This window comes from Nipponia nippon, unplaced genomic scaffold, assembly GCF_047370975.1.
Source record: "Nipponia nippon isolate SJK-2023a ecotype South Korea unplaced genomic scaffold, ASM4737097v1 scaffold_23, whole genome shotgun sequence".
NCBI classification, from domain to species: domain Eukaryota; kingdom Metazoa; phylum Chordata; class Aves; order Pelecaniformes; family Threskiornithidae; genus Nipponia; species Nipponia nippon.
The window spans coordinates 80651-103303 of NW_028262340.1; the positions used below are offsets into that span (position 1 = coordinate 80651).

At 40.5% G+C, this 22653-nt stretch overlaps 1 protein-coding gene across 20 annotated transcripts in view; it reads left to right on the forward strand.

The window, feature by feature from the left end:
- RLF (RLF zinc finger) overlaps positions 1-22653 on the forward strand; it is a 51924-nt gene that overhangs the window by 5275 nt on the left and 23996 nt on the right. For 7 of the 20 annotated variants that reach the window (XR_015705447.1, XR_015705446.1, XM_087760756.1 and 4 more), the window contains exons 2-4: positions 272-426; positions 6461-6542; positions 18128-18260. Coding sequence is in view for 13 of the 20 variants with exons in the window: in XM_087760756.1 (XP_087616882.1) it covers positions 272-426; positions 6461-6542; positions 18128-18260 (370 nt within the window). In the remaining 7 variants the exon portion in view is untranslated. Of the gene's footprint in view, positions 1-271; positions 427-1975; positions 2146-6460; positions 6543-10702; positions 10763-14718; positions 14843-18127; positions 18261-18624; positions 18784-21506; positions 21566-22653 lie in introns of those variants that run through there. The other 13 variants (XR_015705450.1, XR_015705448.1, XM_087760764.1 and 10 more) reach the window with 10 other exon arrangements.

Here is a 22653-nt window from a genome sequence, read left to right on the forward strand (position 1 = left end):
CAGTTCACATTTCTGCCGTCTGCATCTAGCTTACTCCCCAGTAGAAATTCTGATAACTCTATCAAAATAATAAAATAAATGAAACTATTTTTTAATAAAAGGGAGAGCTTATGTTGAGGAGAAAAGCTACCATTTTTAAATCTCCTTCAGTGTAAAAATTTTTCACTTCCAGAATTCTTCCACTGTATATGCTTGATATTGCCTATTGATATTTGGTTTTTAGACAAAAATGTGTTATGAGAACTTCTAATGATAACTCATTTTCTTTCAGACACTACTTCAGTATGCTGGCAGTCGGGGTGCATCGGAACATATTTTACCTTTTTTGGAAGTATATCGAATCTCCATCCAAAGCTTTGCTAATGCACGACCTTACTTGACTACAGAATGTGAAGATGTTCTTTTGGTACTTGGCAGGCTAGTGCTGTAAGTTTTAAGTTGGTACATTAATATTAAAAAAAAAAAAAGTACATTATAAATGAATGACCAAGTTGTTGAAATAGTATAATACTTAATTTGACAACTGTATTTATGATTTATTGTCTAGTAAATGTCATTAATACTTTTTTAATCATACTGCAAAAATGTACCGTTAATTAATGTGAACAAGTGGTAAGGCTTTGTTTTTCTGTGTTTGGATAATTGTACAGGTATTGGGAAGGTTCTGTTCTTTCTTAAACATTCTGAAAATTATTGTTATTTTCTATAGAAAAATTATTGTTATTTTCTATAGAAAAAGCTTAGTGTGGTCCTCGTTAAACAGAAGCTTTAATATTGGCCCTTGATGCATGGATTAATAAACCTGTGTCACTTGCTCTGCAGTTGCCGCTTTCGTGTGTCCTCTCACCTGTAATGCGAGGTAGTTCTGAACATGTCCCTTTCTGAAAAGGATAAGCTGTTTTCTATTTATGGCAATCGAAGTTGTGCGCATGGGCTGTTGCTATAGGATAGCAAAACAGTAGAGTAATTCAACGTGAGCTCTTTGGCCAGTGTCTGTAGACATGACTTAGAGCACAGCAATTCTTCAAACAAAAGAGAGAACTATTTTACAGTCCATCAGCTAAGTTAGAATAACTTGTAGTTCCTCAAAGTCTGTTTTAAGTGCAAATCAGCTATTTGAAGAGTGTAGCCTGAGGGCTTTCACATACGTTGGAGTTACTACCCTTAGCCTGAGGTGGAGAACTTGATGCAGGGGTCATTCCTTGCTGGTAAGGTTTCATTCGAGGGGGGAGGGTGAAGATCTAGAATCTTGAATATAAAGATCATCATAGAATAAAAGTAATTCTGTGACAGTTTTTCAATGGGCTATTTTTTCTTTGTTTTCAGTAGCTTACTTGCTTTGTTGTCTGAAGTCAAGTGTTCTTTTCGAGAAGGATTTTGCAATGAACTCCTTGGTCAAATGCTTTTTTTGTAATACACTAACTTGCACTATAAATCAGCAGCTCAGAACCAGGTATCTCCATATGATTCCTTGATTATTTTTTTTTTGGAGTTATGAGAAATATGTGAACTAGAAGTGATTTTTTCTTTTTTTTTTTTTTTTTTTAAACCTTCTGTCAGGAAGGGAAAATGTGTGAAATCAGGAAAAGTCTGTCTTAACTTCCTAATATGGAAACTGAAGACTTAAACTGCTAAATCATTTACCTGGTACATAATGCATATATTTTGGGCAAAATAGCTTAATTGCTTTGCAGACTTTCCCTTTATGGATAGAGTATTCTCATCTTTGTCGTATTATCGTTAATTAGCTTGTGTATTCTGCTGTTTCCTACTCATGTCACTTAAAAAGTTTGTCTTTCACTATCTTCATATGCAGGTCATCCATACCTGGAGTACTTTATATTTTGCCACTGTTATATACTTCGGGGCAGGAATCCCAATTTTCTGTCAAAATTGCTTATCAATATTGCTTTTCTCTTATTGAGCAAAATCAGAATATTCTGCTTCTGCTAATATGGTTTCTTCCACCTTTCAGTGTGAGGAGTTTGTTTGCTGTTGCTCATACACTCAGAAAACTTTGTGGTGGAGGACAGTAGAGAGGCTGACTTACTGGAATCTCCCCTGTTCTTGTTATGATTACATCTGAGAGGAATCTAAAGAATGAGAAAGACAACGAGTGGGGTCGCAAATAGGGTGAGGTAAATAGCATACCTAACTGAACTCTCCCACATTTTTACATAAGAGTTTCCAAGGGAGGGAGAGAGAAGTTAGAGCAGGGAATTGAGAATCCTTTGTTTCTGAGGGTACTGTGTGAGGGGGAAGGTGCCATTCATGTTAGCATCAGTATGAAAATTTTACTTCCATCTGAAAATGGCTTATATGGTCTTAAGATTAATAGATTAAAGTTAAAAAGGTAGAAAGAATTGTTCCTAGTTCACATAGTGTTTGCCAGTAGCTAATATTTGACTGCTCTCTACTTTCCTGTTTGTTGTGATGGCACTGGTCTGAAAGGGAGTTTACCATTTCTACATCTTCAAGAAGGTGTTTATATGCTTTTTCAACCATAAAAAGAGAAAGGAGATCTGAATGTCATCTGGCCTAAGTAGCAAAACTGGATTCAACTGATAAGACCAGTCTACCTCAGACTTCTTGAGCTGTATCTCACCTACTGGTTGTACCTACGGAGTCTTAACACACATTGCTTCCAGGAAGAGTGCGCTTGCTTTCCATTTTCTTCCTCTGTGAGGAGGCACATATGATGGTTCGCTGCTTTCTCTGTCTAACAAAGCATTTCTCAACCTAATAAACTGTTGTAATTTGATTTGCTAACTTGCATTTACCACTCTGCTGTCTGTCATTAAGAGCTAACCCAACTGTTAACAAATGCAGGATTGTTCCTGGCAACAGGTGAACTATTCCTGCTGATCATCTGATGTATAATTAGTCATCTTTTTAACTCTAAGAAACTTAGGATAAGAAAATTTTTCTAATACAATCTAGAGATGAACCCAATTCTGAAAGCTTTTAAAATTTACTTTTTAAAATTTCTGTCTTAAAATAGTAGTGAATGAGGTGATTACAGAATAATATAATGCAAAAATAACTTGTTGATTTTTGCCCAGAGTTATTCCTTCCAAAATAAAGAAATTCAAATCTAAGAGACCTTGTCCTAAAAGATATTTTGAGGTTGAGTGTTTGAGATGAATGATTTTTTTAATAATGGAAGCATTCAAGCACCTGTTAAAATTTATTTACAGAAATTGTGATTAAAAGTTTGGAATTGAGTTTTGTGTAGGTAAGTATTGTGGTGGTACTCATAGGGTGGGGTAGAAAGGCTTGATTTCGTTAAGTGATCCTGGTAATTTGATTTGTGGTCTTAGCCGTGATACCTAAATTCCATTTAGTTGCATTACAATAAAGAAGGAAATGGGCTTTCAGAGATAGAGGTGCTTTTTGAAGTGTTGTGTAATAAGGACCAAAAGGAAGAATTAAGCTAAACGCCGATCCTCCCCTTGCCAGTAGGGAAGGCTGGCTAGTCTTTATGCAGCTGTGTGTTTGAGTCCGTTCTTGTAACAAAAACTTAAGCAATTGACTTGGAACTCTGATCATTTTTTCTGCCAAGGAAATTGTAATTGGAGTATCCTGGATATTTTGCTGTTTTATGTGGTGGTTATAAACCCGGAGCTCCAGATTTCTCATGGAGTGATTTCCAAACTAGAGTGCTTGGTGTTGGGATCCTGAGGAAGACATAAAGACTCGCAACAAAAGAATTTTCAGTTCTTGGTTCAGCTCAGTCCTGCGTTACTACAACAGACGATAACTCTTGAGGCATAAATTCAGCCCTCTTGTCTTCATGGACTGTTGTCTCACTCTGTATACGCAATGCTTTGAAAATCTAATTTCAGATTTTTTTCACTGTCCAAGTAGCACTGTAAGGGTTAAGTACAGAAAAATTATTTGTAAAACCTTGCTTTGCCATTTTGTTTAAACCTGATATTGTATATAACCAATATCATACATATGAAAAAGTAATATTCTAGAAAAAGTATTCCCAGGAATTAAGAGTGGAAGTAGATAGGATTGGTTGACTTTAAGACTGAAAATGAGGCGTGCATCAAAAGACTTTCCAGAAGCACATTGACCATGAAGTTTGCAAGTGTGTTTTTTATTAAAAGAATCTATATGACATGCATGAAAATTGGACACACATCTAGTGATTTGGGGGGGTGGGTGGCTTTTTTTTTTTGCTTATGTTATAATAGAGTTCAGCTGCTGTGAGACTTCGTAAAGTTGTTTTTGATAGTCCAGTAGCAGCCACCTGGGTCTAGACATCTCGACTGGTGAATTGTATTGCCAAGCTTGAGTACAAGGGAAAAGTCCTGATTATTTTATAATATTAAGACCTATGACAGTTGGAATATCTGGTGATCCTGTTGCCCACTTTTTCATGGGCATAGTAATGATGGAGATTCTAGTGCCTGATGATGTGAATAATTACTGAATGACAGTGATGAAGGCTATTGTATTTTTGCCTAACAGAAGTGTTTAGAGCTTTTGCAGGCCTAAACCTCTCTTTAAAGGAACAGGATTGGGCAGTGAAGGCGAACTTCTGAAATGTGAAAAGGATGGCCAGATGTTAATTGAGTATTTGTCCATTTGGTCTTGTTTATGTATATGACTGCTGAATCTGGCAGTCATTGATTAGGCATAGCATTTTGCAGGTAGCTGTTCAATGTATTTATCAAAAGTCAGGAGGAGGGGGGAAAGGAAAGTCATTCTTTTTGCGTACTAAGCAGTTTTGGAACTCATATTTGCTTTATGGTCATCTCTTCCTTTTTCCCTTCCCCAAGCTCAGCTCTTCTGTCTATGGTAAGACTGAATGTGTTGTCCTGTCATTCTTCTACTTAATATTTGGGAGTGGAGGTTTTGAAGAAAAAATAGCATGAGTTGGAACTATCTAACAATGTAGGTGTAGCTTATAGCAATTATTCAGTGCATTTATTATGTGGAGTCTTAGACCAGTTTTCTTTCCTTATATTGTCACGATTTATGAGAACACTTTTGCTGCATGTAATCTTGTGAATCTCTAGACGGAGTGTCGTAGTTAACGCATTTAGTTTGATTATGACCAACTGGTCTGCGCAGCAGTGAGGGTTTAGGTAATCCATATGACCCGTACAAGATCAGATAGCCCCTATTGAAGAACAATACAGGCAGTAGTCCTGCCATTGCTTTGTCTCCTAGAAAACAGGGATTCTTGTTCTCCAAGACTTTTCCCTGAAATGAGATGGATGCACTGAGTACATACAGTTGTTCCCTTTTTGTTTCTGAAAAGGGATAGGATTGACATGATGGTCTAAATGAGGGAATATCAAGTAGGTCTTGCTTTCCCCCCTTCTGTTTTTGGAATCTGAACTTATGTACGGAATATATAGGTCTCAAATTTGCTGGATATTTCAGAGATGTTAAAATTTTCTGAACCCTTCCCACTTTCCTGAATTTTCATTTGGAAAACCTGATACACAGCAGAAGTTCACATGCTGCTGTGATGGGGCTGACTCATACCAACATTAATTGTTGACAGAGTTGAAAATGGGATGTAACAAACCTTCCTGGGTATAAAATCAAGACTGGGTGACTAGTGTCCTATTTTTAAGCAGGAGCTTGGCTTAATGAAAAAATAAGGGGATGTTGTCCACCCGTGTTGTGTAGATAACTGAGGTACACAAATGCAGTGGCTCCCTGAATTAACAAACTGGGAATTTTGCAATCTGATCTGTTTAACTCTGACTTTAATCTGAACATCTTTGATATGCATACTGATGTGGGTGGGGTTTTTTGGTTTGGTAAGCTCTTGAGCTTGTTGCAGTTCACACCATAGGTATTTGAATGCTTCCTTGCACCCCACCCTTCCCGCTGTGCTATCAAAGACTCATAAGGTGTTTCTAGGAATCTATTAAGCGGATCCATTTCTGTGCTGATGCACCTCTTGCCATAGCTTGTTGGTCTGTTGCCTTTAGGATACTGTTAGGGATCTGTTCTCTAGGTCCATTTCTGTGCTGATGCATGTGTCTTCTTCTGTCAAGCTGTTCTTTAGTTTTATTTTCTTATGTATGTCAGCACTGAAACTTTGTTAGGTAAAGCTGGCTTTCATTTTCACTGTAGGCAAAGAGCCCATGCTGTGGTCAAATGAGTTTCATTCAGAATGGATATTGGGATTCTTTTGTGAGAGGAAAGCAGAAATTCTGTAATGCCGCATTGAACAGACAGGATTATACGAGGAGCTGCAATCTTATCCTGGCAAGATTGTGCATAGTAAAAAGAAGCGCTCTTTCCATATGATGACTCATGCTTGATTCTGGGCCTGCTTCTGGCCTTTAACTGATTTGTGCAGTCAAACATGTTTCAATGTTACTGTCACTTCTTATCTGAATGCTAAGTAATACATGCCACAAATGTTATTTAACGTAACAACAGAATCTGTTCAGGTAGCTTGCTTACTTGCCTCTTACTTTTCCAGGAGTTGTTTTGAGCTACTGCTTTCAATTCCTGAAAGTGAATTGCCGCATGAGGTGTGGTTAGGATTCCATCAGTCCATACAGGTAAGTGTTCTGAATTTCTTTCTTCCAATTTACATATTTTAAAAAAAGACTGCTGTTGTGCTTCTCTTCTACCCTTCCCCTGAATTCCACCTGTCCTACATTGCTGTTATCTAGGCAGCAAGAATTTCTGAGCTGCAAAAGACTAACTGCAACAAGAGTATTGGCAGCCTTAGGCCCAACAGCAGATTTATAACTACACAATCAATGGCAACTGCAGCAAGAGAACCGTATCAAATGTTGATCTGTCTAATGGTTTGTGTGAGAGAAAGACTGAGTTAGATGGAGTGATGTAACAGCTCTGAAGTATTACTTTGAAGATGAGTAAAAAAAGCTTTTGTGGAGATCTGAGTGGCAAGTTAGTGTCTGTACCTGATTTCAGAGGGATGAAAATAGTAGGACAGGTCTTTAGTCCAAGTGGTTCCTAGAAGTGTTTCTTCTGAGGCGGTGCTGAAACAAGCTCATAATACTACTGTTTCTACACTCAAATGAAGTCTACTCTACTGTAGACTATGTAGGAGGAAAAGATGTCTTCAAGGTTTTAGTCTGGAGGTAGTACCTAGTTGTCTGCAAGGACCTGTGTTCCTCATGGAGCTGGAAGACAGGAGTCTTTCACAGTCTTGCTGTGTTCATACTAATAGACCCTTCTAGGACCAAGGACGGATCTGTTGCTGCTATTGCGTGTTCTGGCTTTAACTGTGACTGATGAAGTTGGAAGCCAATATCAGTTATAAGTTACTGAAGTGAAGACTTAGGCAGGAAGTAGTAGGAAGGAAGTGAACTTAGACCTTGCAGCTGTCCTTGTGCAGACCTTATCACAAGAACTTATACCCCTGTGACTGGGGATTTCCTCAGTCCCTGAGGCTTGGTGGCTGCTGCTGCGGTATCTCTGAAGATGCAGGTGTGGAGGTTCTGAAGGAGCTTCTGCTTCTGTTTCAGCTGCAGTCAGGGAAATTGCAGGTGTGGAAGCTCTTCAGTAGACTGAAGAATAACAAACCTGGCACTTTACACGGAGAGAAACAGACTAGTAGAGCTTTGTAGTCCTGCTAGTAGTGGAAGGGACGGGGTGGTCTATGACTGGTGACTTCAGGTGTGGACAGACCTCCTTTTCCTGAAATACCATGGAATACTTACTATCATGGCAACCCTAAAAACAGTTGGGTGTGGCATGTACTTTATAGTAGAAGGAAGTGCAGTAGGTGCAGTTTAAATCCTACAGTCTTAGTGGTGTCAAAGATTTGTCCTTTGAGTGCTGGTGCGTAGGTCCTGTGACTCCCTTAGTGACTACAGCACATCATAGTGGACATCACAGCACTCCGGAACCAAGTTTGAAGGTGTATCAGTTTATTTTGACTATACCCCGCTATGCCATCTATTACACATAGTCTGTAGCTATTAGCCATGGTGTTGCAGAGACGAGGTCTGTGCTCCCAAACCATTCGTTTGTGGGGATGGCACAAATAAGGGCGGTCAGCCACAGGCTCATCTTTTGTGTTAGGGCTGATGGAAGAAGTTGAAACTTACGGTTTTCAAGGTAGCTCTTAAATTCGGTAATCCAGTTGTCATTGGATAAAGAGGATTGAATCACAGAATCGTAGAATACCACGTTCGAAGGGACCTCAAGGATCATATCATCGAACTTTCTTGGCAAAAGCACGGTCTAGACAAGATGGGCCAGCACCGCGTTCAGCTGAATCTTAAAAGTGTCCAATGTTGGGGAATCCACCGCTTCCCCGGGGAGATTGTTCCAATGGATGATTGTTCTCATTGTGAAAAATTTTGCTCGTGTCCAATCAGAATCGCCCCAGCAACATCTTGTACCCATTACCCGTCTTTTCCATGTGACTGCTTGTAAAAAGGGAGTCTCCATCTCCTTTGTAGCCATCCTTTAAATACTGGAACATGGTTATAAGGTCTCCCCGAAGCCTTACGAGCTTATTGTTCACTAAAAGGTATATAATAAGTTTGTAACTGAGATGGCCTAGACCTGAAGCAAGATGTTCTCTCATTCAGAGTATGGGAGGGCATATACAGGCTTTTTCCCATTATAGCAGAGGTATGAAGCAGCTCTAAGAATTACTAGCTTTTAACTGGAGGGATCTGCAAGGAGAATTCTTGTTACCAAGGAGAATCATTTCTGTTATGTAACAAGCATGTGTGTTTCTAGGTTTCTGAAGCAAGTGATTGAGCTTTGATACTTCTCTCAATAGCAAGTTTTCAGTCAGGTGAGGTGACTTTATTCAGGCTGAATATGTTGGAAGGAAACTATTAAATACCAGGGGTAGAAGGGTGGCACGAGCCCAGATCTCTCATTTCAACTTTTAGAACTAAGGGAAAATTCAAGATGTGCTGCTGGCCAGATGTGGTAATGTACTTGGCTTTTGTACTGACTTTTTTGAAGCTGTAGCTTCCAAGTTCAGCACTCATCTAATACTCCCCATAGTTCAGAGTAAAAGATTTGGGCAAAGCTTATTAAACATAGTAGTACTCTGAAATCTTGCTGAAGAGGTTTGTGGACTTTTACAAACAGGCGCTTCTAATGAGATTTTGAAGTAGCACTCTTGCAGAAATATGAAAATGAGAGCATTTGTACCCTGCCCTGGAATCCAGTAGGAACACATTCATCATCAGAGAAGAAGAAGAAAGCAACCGAGAAGGAGTATGCAGTCATACAGAGGGCAATATAGACCTTTAGACAGGAATCACTCGTAGACTCTCATGTGAGGACTTGTAGGTTTAAAACCTGTGACCATGTTAATGTGCCAATCTCCAGACAAATCCAGTAGCAAAGCACCACAAAATTATGTATTAGCACATGCCCCAGATTAACAGATGTGAATCTGCTTGTTCCTTCCCTAACAAAAGGGGCGAGTGTGGCTGATGAGGAATATAACTCCAAATGTAACTGGTGGTTGCAGCAAATGTGGGACAGAGGTATTTCTTTCAGATCTGCCCGCAGTAATTGTTGCTCCGTAACAATGTGCATGGGTAGTGAGAGTCAGTGAAACTTCAAATAACTTTTCATCCCAGGAGTGAAAAAGGTAAAGGCTTGCATTTCAAAGCAGCAAGGTGTAGAGAGTGTTCTAAAGCTGCAGATGGAGTGTCACTGGTGTCCAGCTTATATACAAAATGCTATCAAAAGTTTTCTTTGGTGTCTGAACCTGTTTGTGCTTTCATCCTGAGTAACAGTAGTTATGCCCTGCAGTCCCCTATAAGTCCAGTTTTCCTTATCTCTAAGCAAGACCGGAGGCAGCCTGTGCGAAATGAAAACAAGATGTGAGATTGTATTGGCAGGAGTCCGCACGGATTTTGTACAGTGGCAGCAGGCAAAAGGATGCAGACATAGGTGGGGAAATGCTGTAAAATACGAGTGAAAGGATCGGGGCAGAGTTACAACAGGGCCCTTGATACAGGTAAACTCGATTAATCTGGGGGAGAAACTCCATGGGGAGGTGCCGTGGGGATGGATGTAATCTGGCCTGTTGAGGAAGATAAAACAGTGCATTCAAAGATGGCTTTAATGGGAGCAGAGATATATTGTCATGGGAATTGAATATGGATTGCGGAACAGGGTTCCCTTCAAGCCTTACAAAGAGCACGAATGCTTTCTTTAGAAGAGTTGTGTATTGAGGGTGAGCATAAAACAGAAACTTTTGTCACACTGTAGTATTTGCTGGTTGCTTAAATGGCCAGGACTGAAAAATCCTGGTATCTTCAGTAAACTGTTCCAAGGATTGTGTTTTCTCATTAACTTTGTCCATAGGCTCTTACTATATTATCCTTTCCTGACTTCATCTAGAATGAAATGCTTTGTGTCCCTCTCCTCAGGACCTGTTTATGGTGTTGTGCTAACTTAATGAGATCTAGATAGTTAAATTTTGCATTAAGTTTCTTCAAAGACTTTTGAAGTATTCGTAGACTATTTTCATAAATATTTCCATTGATATTAGCCTTATATTCTTCAGTAGGTCCAATAATGAAAGGTTGAGATAAGCATCTGGAATAGAAGTGGAGTGTATTGTCAGTAGTTATTACTTCATGCTACATATGCTGGTGAATTTCATGTTTGGTATTTCAGTATTGATACCCTGAATCTCAAACACGGTGCTGACTCAGCAAATCAGTTGATTGTATAATAGGCCCCTTCTTTCTCACCTTCTAAGGTTCTTCATTCAGCTCTTAATACAAAGGTGCTGAAATGTGAATGATCCTCGTAACCGAACTGGGCTCTGCTAGCTCTGTACTGCGGCCTGAAGCCCTCAGATTAGGGAAGAGTTGCTGTTGGGAAAACACTGTTTACATTGGATGCTTGGATTGCAGAATGTCATGATCTGAGGGACAGCAGTCTTTTCAGTAGTACTACCTCATCCTTGCCCAAGTTGTGTGATAATTTTTTTTTCGTCAGCTATGTCGTTCTGGCAGTGGCAGCAGGTAAGTGGTCTGTTCTGTCTTTCTCGCAGGCAGTGACTTCTAGCTCCTCCGAACATGCAACTCGGTAGCAGAGGGGCTTGGGATTAGTATCACTGAGAGGCAACGAATCCCAGCTAGTGTAATGTGCCATTACAAAATCTGCTTGTGTGGTCGGTGGCACTTGGTCACTGGCGAGTGCTTGCTGGGGCCAGGATGGGCATAACCCCGTCCTTTCAGTGGGGAGGGTGAGTTCATACCACCAGGAGTTGGTGTTTCCTGTTCTGTGCCTTTCAGAACCGTGCAGAGCTGAAAATCCTGTTTGTAGTTCAATCTTCTTCACTGATAAATATCTTAGAGCTGCTGGAACAGATATTTGGGTGGTACCGCTACATGTAATATGTGCGGAGAGCTCTCTGTGGCTTCCTAAAGCTGTGTCTCTTGCAGCACTGCAGTACATTTAAGTACAGCGCAGCACTGGTAATTTAAGTGATTCTTTGTCTCCTGTTTGTTAAACTATTTCTCAACAGTGAGAGCTGGGAATGTTTGAGTTATATGCTTTTATTCAAATGATGCCAGGAAATGGCATAAATTCTCAAGACTTGCAGTAAAATTGTTAAAATTTTTATTGATTATTAGCGCTTTGTTGAAGCTCTTTGTGAAGAATCTGAATATATAAACGATACCCTCAAAGGAAATACAGGCTGACTACCAAAGGTCTTCTGATAACAAGAACTCTTCTGATTTTTCTGTTGTTTTCCCTTCAAGAAAACATGCTGTTTAAAAGATGTGGTGTCCTTTCTCCTCTTAGAAGTCATAACTGTGAGGAACCTGGCACTTCTTGTCTTTATTTGATACAAAGTGATTGGAAGGGCTTTGCTGGCCAGTTCCACCCCTTTCCAAGGTATAACATGTGCTGAAGGCCTTGGCAGAGGGCTGTAGCTCAGTAAAGCTCGTTGAGTTGTCTTCCAGGTGAAATTCAAAGTCATAGGCTGTTAAATGCTGATGGTTTTTTGGACTTAGTCTTTGACCTGATCTATGACCTGATCTACACTTGAGACTAATACAGGTTAAAGCTGTAATGTTAGTATATGGGAGGGGAATGCACAATGGGTGCTCTGGCAACCTAAACCATGTGCTTAGGGACATGGTTTAGAGGTGGACCAGGCAGTTAGGTTAACAGGCTGGACTCGATGATCTCAGAGGTCCTTTCCAACCTTAATGATTCTATATTGTATTGAAAAGACTTAATGCATGGTGCCATACAGTTGAGAGAGGTCAAAAGCAGAGGTTGTCAAAATGGGCTTGTATTTATTTTGTGGGTGTGATACAGTATCCCTTCTACCTGCATACCCGTAATTGTTAATCACCCAAGTCTGAGGATAAAATGATATACATAGACTTCCTATATGAACATAACTGCCACTTATGGAAACTCTGGACTGTGGTTGCATACTTCATAGATATAAATTTAGATCAGTTAGTTGTTTTCCACTGACATTTTTAAAGCTGTCCTGAGGCTATAACTTGAGCATCTTTTGGCAGCAGCACTGACTTAAGCATTAAGTCTGTCATTCACCAGCCTGATTCTACTGGCATGCCATTTAGCTGTGTGTAAAGTGGGAAAGCGATCATGCTTTAATTTTTAAAAACAAAACCAAAAACCCCCACTCCTCCCCTGAGGCTCTTTCTGCTGAATTTGATTTCCTGATCCAGCTTGCACAGGAAGGAAGGACTTGAGAGGAGGAACAGCTGTGTGAGCCTGAGGACTGCTTAACTGATGTTTTCAAATGCTTAAATACAGCCTGAAACCTTTGTGTGTTGGTCTCTCAATGGTGTTAGTTAAGAGCAGTTTGAGCTCTGGTTAAGAACGTCTAAAGTCACTTGCATCTTCAGGGTGCAGCTGTGACACTCGAAAATGTTTTTTTTCCCTTTGGCCTTGTGAGTAACATTTCAGGCTCAAGGCCAGAAACCGATCATTGTAAGCATCATACTTGGCTATCTTTGCTTCTGCAAATTAGCACCAACTCTTCCACTGATACCAACAACTGATTTTGAGGTGGTCTCATCAATAGCTCGCTTGCTAGTTTTCCTTTCTCCGTAATCATTTTTAGAAGTAGCTTAGTCTTAAATAATTATTTTAGTTAGCAAGTATGCTAGGAGCTAAGAGTTGGAACACAGTTACAGCAGTTATCTAAAAAGAAAATCAACATTGGGGCAATAATTGCAGAAAATCTTGGGTACTGCTAAGGAAGATGAGCAGGTTAAAGTTACCAAAACTGCTCGATTGTTGCATTCAGCTATAAGGCTTTTAACTTTAGTGCTCCTTAAAAGGTGGAAGTCTGCACTATAGTTCTGCCTTCAGAAAGAGGTCCTAACGTGTGCTTTTTCACTCACTTCTGATGTTAGTTTGGTTTTGTTCTTGCAGTCAGAGAAGAACTAGTGTAGGGCAGAAGCACTGACTCCCAGTAAGTGTGCTTTCAGTATGTCTAGTAAATGCATTGAATATGCAATACTCTGAAGGTGTCTGTTGTGGAAGAGTCATGAGGGAGCTGGAAGGTAGCTCAAGTTACCTGATCCACCTCTTCACTCAGAGTAAGGGCTATCTTGAATTGGATTGCTTGGAGTTCTGCCCCATCAAGTTTTAAATGTCTCAAAGAATGGAGATTGCACAAACTTTGGGTAGTCCCTTCAAAGTGAAAGTATTTAAACATTGATACACTTCCCCACACACACTACAGAATTTCTCTTTATGTGACTTGTCTATTGACTCACTCGCTAGACAGAAGAGTCCAGCTCCAACTACCTACTGGGGCGTATAGCGAAGATAAAGACCAGCTCTAAAATTTCCCTTTTCACCCTCTCTTCCTAAGATTGTATAGGCCCTCTGATGGCCTTTGCTGGACTTGCTCTACTATGGCAAATGAGTTGTACAGGACAGCCACAAACTGAGTGTTGTACTCCAGTGGAGCCTCAAAAGTACCAAACAGAGGGGAATAAACACTTCACCAACCTCCTGGTTATGCTCTGTTTGAAACTGTTGGGCATAGTTTGCCTTTTTTTGCAGTAAGGGCTCACTGCTGACCTACGCTTAAATTACAGGCCCTAGAGGCCTGTGGTGCCAAACTGGAACCTAGCCAGCTGGTCACCAGCCTCTGCTGATACTTGGGGTTGTGCCAGCTGCAGCACTTTGCGTTTGCCTGTGTTGAAGTTCAGTGAGTCCGTGTCGGCCATGTTCTGCGGCCTGTTGAATGTCTTTCTGAATGGCAGCCCTGCCCTCCAGTGTCAGCTGCTCTGCAAGTTCTGTATGAGCTGTGGACTGGCAGAGAATGTGCTTTGTCCCGTTATTCAGACAATTAATAAAGATGTTAAAAGTATCGCCTCAGTGTTGACTCGTGAGAAGTGCTGCTAGGAGACAGCTGCCAGTTGGTTTCTGTACAACTGGTTACGAGGCTTCCAAGCCTGGCAGTTGAACTGATTTTTCCACTTGCATTATTGTCCACTTTTCCATATTTTAACAATTTGGTTTTAAAGATACTATGGGAGACTGTCAGGAGCCTTGCTGTCATCTGTAGCCTGTTATCTCATCACAGCAGGTAGTCAGGTTGATAAAATGTCACTTGTACTTGGAAATCTTGGCTGTTCTTAGTCACATTTTTGTTCTTCAGGTGCCTGGATGTGGTTTCCTGAAGAATTTGCCCCATAGTCTTTCTGGGGACAGGTTATGCTGACTGGCCTGTAGTTCCCCAGAGTCTCCTCCCCTTGGTCTTGAAAATGGGCATGGTGGTTTCTTCCAGTCACGCGGAACCTTCCCCCAGTGGACGTGACCTTCCAGAGCTAGTATTGGTCTTGCAGTGACATCCATGATCTCCATTGACACCCTTCGCTCCTGTTTGGTACCATGGATGCTAACATGATTGTCTTAACGTCTCATCTGTTGTGCTGCTTCGTGCCCCTTCCCTGCCCCCAACTCTGCCACTGCTCATAGGGACCAGGAGGGCCACAGTCCAGTCCTTAACAGTGAAACTCGAGGCAAAGTTGTTGAGTACCTTAGCCTCTTCAGTGTCCTCTGTTACTTGATACCCTGTCTTGTTGAGCTGTTCTCACACTTTCCTTGGCCTTCCTTTTGCTTTCAGTCTTATATTTTCCTCAGCAAAGCGAAGGAAACCAGACGGATGCTCATGTCCGTCAGCTTGGCCCCCGGAGCCTTGTATTTACTCTGGATGTGCGGTGTGATGGGTGTCCAGGTGTGTGAGCAGCAAGGGGTGATAGTATGAGGACAAGCCTTGGTAGCTTCTCTGCAATATCCCAGATCCAAGTCCCTGTCAAGCACCAAACCTAGTGAGACATGAAGTCCCATTAGCAGCTGAAGGTGGCAAATGCTTAGGTAGGATTTTAGCAATGACAACCGATAACTTGCTTTGTTTCCTTCCTCCTTTCCTGTCTTACCTATTACATTAAAGACTGGTTACAGCTGCAAATCCTGTTTATTTAAGGGTTAGTCAGGACATCATGTTACTTTAATGTCATGACTAGTGTAGGCTGTGGAGTACAGTAATACCAGTTTCCAGAATCAGGAATATATTTTGTGCTATCTTATCATCTTACACAGAAACATACATAATATGCTTTACTTTTTCTTGACTTCCTTGTGCTTCTTGTGACAACAAGATCTCCTACAGATACTTAACACCTGTGTTGCAGAACACCACCCAGTGTTCTTGCTCATCCTCTAAAATTTCATGATTCATTGTGTGCTAGATGAGCAAGCAGGAAGGAGGTTGCTATAATGAGCTTTGTAGGAGTATACACATCTTTCTGTGGTACCCTTTTGATTGCTGGGATCTTCACTTGGTACTTGCTGGGAATGATTTTCTTCTAAACTTGCCTGTGTTCCCAGTTTAGTGAAAGAATGCCCCAAAGTCATCCAGATGCATAGTCTCCTTGGAGAGCCCCATATGCTTAGCTTCATATTCTAGAGACTGACAGACCATCCAGGGGATGAATGGATCTGTATCAACTTGCCACTGGACACAGACTTCAGTGGTGAAGTAATACTCGAGTTTATTCCGTATAGTACACACATATGCTGTGGTATACTTGGAGCACATACACGTAATCGGGAAGTAAGGAGGGAAGAACCCTGTGTTAGTTATACTCCACTTTAATTTGGGATGTCTGATAGTATTGTTTCATAGTTACTCAAGAGGAGTCCTTAGTTCTGAGACTATTATGACAGCTATGGATCAATGTAAATGAAACTTTCACTGCAAGAATGTAATCTTCCCCTCATGAATCTTTTGCTGGGAGCAAAGCTTCACGCCTTAGTGGGAAGATGCTTCGCCCAGGAGTTAAATCCATGATCTCTTGTGCAGAGATTTATGGAGTGCAGTTTGTGCAGTATTAGAAAGGAAATAGGTAGTGATATCAAAACATCAGAGTTGGTCTGAAATTAGCATCTGATATTGAACATCAATATCTAATTTATTAAAGGACATCTAATCATTAAATGCAAAGATGCCTTTTACTGTGAGTGGTTAATGGGAAGGTCTTGGGTATTTTCATAGCACTTGGTTATGGGAAGTAACTCAGGAACTTGAAAAACAAGTGTTGCGTGTTGCAATGTGGAATGCAGTTTATTGCTGTCTTTTGACAGCCCGCGCTACAAGGCTCTTTGGTTACTCTGGGATTCCAGTGGTCATAGCATTAGCCCCATTTAATTCTGATAATTCAGAAAATAGAATTGATTCTGATATATATAGAAGATGCAACAGGGGCTATCGAAAGCAAACCTGAGGTTAGTAATAGTGTTAGAAGTCCTGCCAACTTAAAACACAGCTCACTAGAACCAGGGAACATTGTCATGTATCAAACTAATTCTTAAACTTAAGATGTGTTGTGACTGATGTGAGAAGCATTTTTACTGAACATGTAGCCACAAATTGCCTACAGTTAGTTAGCTTCAATTTGTCACCGTTAGGAATTTCTGCATGGTGATGTCTTAATTTTTTCAGTGCAAGTCACCCTAGATTGGTTTTCCTGCTAGGGACATTAAGTGCTGGAACCTCTTTCCAGTTGCTTTTTCTTCTGTGTTAGACTCTAGACATCTTTCCATGTGTAACGTCTCTTTTTTTTTTTTCTTCCTTCCTTCACTCCTCAGATTTCCAGAATAAGAAGTGGTAGGGCCTTGATCACTCCGAGCATTGCACTATGTGTACAGGTTTAGTGGATGAACTTCAGCTTGAGACCTGTTCAGCGTGGAGGGTCTCTGGGTCAGCTTTCACAGCATCAAAACTGTCAGGATGGGAAATCCCTCAATCTTAGAGTAAATGCACTGCATGTGGATTAGTTTCGAAGGAAATGGTGTATCTGTATCCAGTAGAAGGATGTTTTCATCTTAAAAAAGGAAATCAGTCACGATCCAGTTTGGTCTGGATTGTGAGTGTTGTACTACAGTCTCTGCTGTGTATATTGTGCTTTGCTTTCTCTTTCTTAATTTCCCTGAGACTTCTTGCGTCTCTAACTACCAGGAAACCTGCATCTTCGTATGACCCCGACCTCACCCTTTTGGTAAATGAGTCCTTTCTGAGCCTCTCCCATTGCACTGCTGCTTATGTAGCTTCAGGATGTTCCCCCCCCACACACCACTTTCCTCAGACTAGTGAGTGACAGCTTTAATAATTCCCAGAGAAATGAATTGACTGGCTCGTCTTGCTAGTGTTAACCCTAAATGTAAAATTGTACACTCTCAGCATTTAGTTACTCATTTTGAAAACTTAGTCTTCATTCTGGTTTCTTAAATGGCACTAAATGCTTTGATACAAAATCATCCTTTGTCTTTTATACAATAATTTCTGTAATTCTATTTATATGTACACGTGTACATGGAGAAACATAAAAATTGCAGAAGAGTTACAACTGCAGAGTAGGCTTTTTGAGTTGAGCCATTTCAGTTAACTTTCAGTACTTTGAGATTGGGAAGTTTTACTGTAGGATTAGAGAAGTGAAAGGACATTGTACTGTTAAAATCCCAAGGCAAACATGTCAATACAGTAATGACTCAGAAGAATGGTGTACAATTATTAGAATACAGTCAAGTATTAGGACAGATAATATAAAATTACACTGGTTTCATTTTAGCGAAGACTTTTAATGACTTTTTTTTTTTACACATTTTGTAGGATTCACATGATGCTTTACTGGAATTTGGGAATAACAACCTCCAAATATTGGTGGATATCACAAGGGAAGGAGTATGGAAAAATCCAGTTCTTCTTAAAATTCTATCCCAGCAACCAGTAGAAACTGAGGAAGGTAAGAATGTGATTTTAGAGATTGTATGTGATGATTATTAAGAAATTACTTGGTGCAGTTTTGGTGAGGAATCAGTGATTTGAAGTCAGAAGAGAGCTGTATTTTAAATTGCGCTGTGCAATAGTATTCATGCGTTGCTAAACGATACTTACGATGAAACTGTCTGACTGGCACTCTGAATAATGTGGCCTTGCTAATGCATCTCGGCTTGGGCTATATCATCCATCAGTTTGAATATTTTGAAACTCCATTTTTAAAAAGAATTACTTCTTTTTCCATAGTAAGAATATGGGAATTTTGCTCCCTGAGGTGGTTTGTTCTTCATAACTCTGTGCTTTTAAATGTTTTCCTGAATGCTTCACAGGGAGGAGGAATTGTGTATGTCCACACCTTTCAGAGGCATAAAAGATGCATGTGGAGGGGCGACGTGAGTGTGGAGGTTGACTTTTGTTAAGCTCTGGGCTGGGAAGCTTATTGCGTTTAGACTATGGAAATAAGATCTTGAATCAGAAAATGTTGAGAGGTGAGGAAAAGGAGGTTTTAGTGTCACTTTATGTAATTTTTGAATGTCTTCTCTTAAACTCTTTTTCTTTTACTCACTGAAATTTTTTCATCTCTATTAGTGGTACCGTTAAGTACTTGCAGGTATTTCTTCTTTTAACTGTTCCATTAACAGTACACGAGACTGCAGTTTACCTCAGTGGTAATCTGAAGTTAAAAACAATATAGAGGGGAAGAGAGCTTAAAATATTTTCTTAAAAATTAAAGAAGCACAAAAAGGGATTTTAAGTCAAGCTTTCTTCCATAGCAGAATCCTTCTTTCTGGCTTTGGGTAGCCTCTCTTTGAGTTGTGTTAAGTTAGTGCTCTTTAATAAATAAATGAGAAACATGATCAGGTTATTGAGAGGATATGTTGCTTCCCTGTGCTAGAAAGCATTAAAAAAAAGCAGCCAAGGGTAGACTGCCGTCATTGTTAGCCTTCACTTCAAGTATTCAATAGTATGGCAGAAACATTTGAACTCCAAAGAGCATTTAATCCTATCTTCAATGTGTCTTGAAAAGAATTGCATTCCATACTAACGTCCTGTTTTGGAGTCTTTCATTTAGAGTATTGTTAGGCCATCCAGTGGCACGGTTGCCGCTCTTAGTTTGTTTCTACTAGAAAGGACTTGTGTTTCAAAATTGGTCCATATTACTGAAAACCTTCAGCTATTGAAGAATCCCTTACTCGGAGAGTGGTATACCAGTGAGGGCTAATGGTTAGCTAGCTTTGCAACCTCCCTTTACCTGTGGCAAGCCACGAGCTGTTCTGGAGGCCTGGTATGAATTCCAGTAGGAGCAATTTCCTCTTGTATCTGTGTGGACTCATTTGCTGCTTACACACGTGACTGGTTTTATCAATGGCTGTGTTACTAAATGCTGCTACGCTGCTTCATTCCGGTGCAGGAGGACCTTGACATGGTTCAGACTACCTCTTGACTTCAGCAGTAATGGGATAGAACTTGTTCATTCAGTCCTTTGGCTTTTAATTTGGGTTGAAGTTTCTGCTGGCAAACTGATGGGCTGACACATCTCTGACCATGTTGAATTGGGCTGAGTGTAGGTTCCCATTTCTGAGGCCACTTGGCAACCTTGAAACTATTGATTTCTTAGTGTTCTTTATTTAGTCCATATTTGTCTGTTTAGCTAGATCTGAGTGTGAGCCCAGAAGAGTTGTCCTCACTGGTGTTTCTTTCATGTGGCGCAAACAGAGGCATCCATTGATTGGAGCTCTTCTGGAAAGTTTGTAACCGCACAAGCGCATTCTCATATATTCTGGAGTGGCCCTCAGGCACGCTTAAACAGTCTGAACGTGACTTCAGAATCCCTTGTTAGACCACTCTGTCAAAGGAAGGTTTCTCAGGTAAATCATAAGGTAAAGGGTTAGACATTTTGAATGAAGGGCACGTCTAAGAAGCTAAATATCTGCCTTAAATGTCGCATCTTACCAAGTGTCTCACTTTTGTGGCAGTCTTGGAAACCTTGGTTTGTTCTGGTTTTTTGCTTGCTTTCAGGGTATCAAAGAGCAGGTAAACTGAGAAAAGCGTCACCCTTGTGGCCTGTTGATGTGCAACATAGCTGCTTAGACATATCTAAAAGATCTTTCTACAAGCTTTCCAAGCTATCTGAATGTGTCATCTTAGCACCTAAGCAAGATGTTTTAGATCTTGTTTGGTTGAGTGCTTTCAACTGACAACGCAGGGAACAGTAGTAGAGCTCGTGTGGTATCTTTCGACATGTAGGAGGACAGCGAGAGCACCACATGAGAGTACTCTCCTCTTCCTGCTGTTCTGCTTTGCAGCAAATACTGCGAAAGGGGCAGATCAAAACAGTAGCATTATTGGTAATGGAAATGGAACAATAGCAAAAGGAGGAATGGGGATATTTAATAGCTACAAATACTATAAAGTAATGCTTCACTAGTTAAATAATTCTGTGCCCTGGATGGAGGGCTTTCTTATTTGGTTGGTTTTGTTGTTGTTAGCCTCTTGGGAGACCAAGAGCATGTTGAACAGGTGGAGATTTGCAGGAGATTGTAGGAGAGAATGGGGCTGCAAAAGACAACATGGGGCATAGGATTCGGTCTCCTGTAATCGTTGCCAGCTATTCAGTAACATTTATAAGAAATCAAAATAATGCATATCGTGAGTCACTGTGAGTCACAAAACTCTAAAATGTTACAGGAAGAGAGAAATAGATTGAGGGCATTCGTAAAGTTTACCCTTTTCTCGGAAGGCAAGATGAATGTGCCGGATTTGTATACCCTACACTCTGGTGCAAGGCAAAATGAAACCTTAAAGAAATCCTTCTCTCTATGCCAACAAATTACGTCATGGAAAATCTTTTGACTCCTAAATTGTGCTGCTAATGTAACTGGATTATCTCCTTGGCATCATCAGACAAGTGTAATTCAGTGGCTGCAGAAGTTGCTGCTGAAATACCAACTGATCCATGAAGCTGTATCATACCACGTGTTACGATTAGTAAAGTCTTGCTGGTTGTGTTTTACTTCCATTTCTTTGTTCAGTCCCTTCTTTTCTCTGTGCCAGGAAGTCAGATGCTGCTGTAACAGCGTTTGGCTTGCAGAAAGTCTGTCTGGGTAGCTGGAATTACTCTTTTGGTGTTGTGTAGGACATGGTTGGAGCTGGAATTAAGCAACTATCTCTAGATGTCTACTGGATTAACTTAATCCTTTTCCACTTTCAGAATCATGTCAAGTAAATGCTTGTAGCTGTAATAGGAGCTCATAAGTCACGGATCAGTTACCAGGTTTGTCTTCCTTCTTTTACTTGTGTCACCACTTTGTGTGTGATGTTCTCTTCTGACTACCAGGCTCCATTTGATAGACATCAGTCGAAACGCACTTTCTCCAGGTGACGGCAGGGATGGCAGCTCTGCTGCTAGGCATGTTGAGGAAAGGCTGCAGGAAGAGTTCTAGCACAATGTTTTTTCAGTTGTTTTAGTCAAGCTGCCATTTAATCCTTCAGTCCAACAACAGTTTCACAGAGTATCTTCTGAAGTGTTGTTGTAAATGGATGCTATTTCACTCATCTAAAACTTCAGGTTTTTTGAATAACTTGTGTTTCATGCTTTTTGGCTTTGTGGTGCATGTCTGAAAAGCGTTCCTAGTTTTTGCTGTTGTGGGCCACCGGTAAGCCAGATGTGAGAGTAGCTTGATGTGCCCAGCTGGAGCTTTTTGTGAACTGGTAGTTCATGTGAATGATCATCAGATGCTTACTTGAAGCAAAGATCCTGAAAATGTGACATGTTCTTGTCTCTCTTGATTAGAGTTCTTAATTTTTTAAATTTTTTTATGCCCTGGCCCTGAAAAGGCACTGACATCAACTGTAAATATAGCTTACCGACGTTGTTCCAGCAGAAGTTTCATAGCAGCTTAGGTTCTGTCTGCTGCTTCTGTGGCTGTTAATAAACTGCCATGTGTCTAGGGGGGTTGTTGCTGGTTTGTACAGTCAGCTGACTCAAAATGGTTGTTTTGGGCATGAATATTTGCTTGAGGAAAGGACCACAAGAAATCATTGCTGCTTACGCCTTTTAGATGACTAAATGATACGAGCATCCCAAAGTGAACATAATAGATGCTGTTCAGCCATCTTGACCTCCAACATTCTTCTATGCCTAAGGAAGCTAGCTTTAATACTCTTATTTCAAGATTTATTTTTTTTTCTTAACAAATAGTATCATTCAGGAGGAACAAAGAGGCGGGTGAGCTTGTTGCTGTGCGCAGCAGATGAATACCCCATCTTGGTATGTCTCTGTTGACATGAGTTGACTTGTAGGAAAGCTGGGAAAACTCTGCCCCACACTGCTGTTGTAAAATAGACAGTCCTCAGTG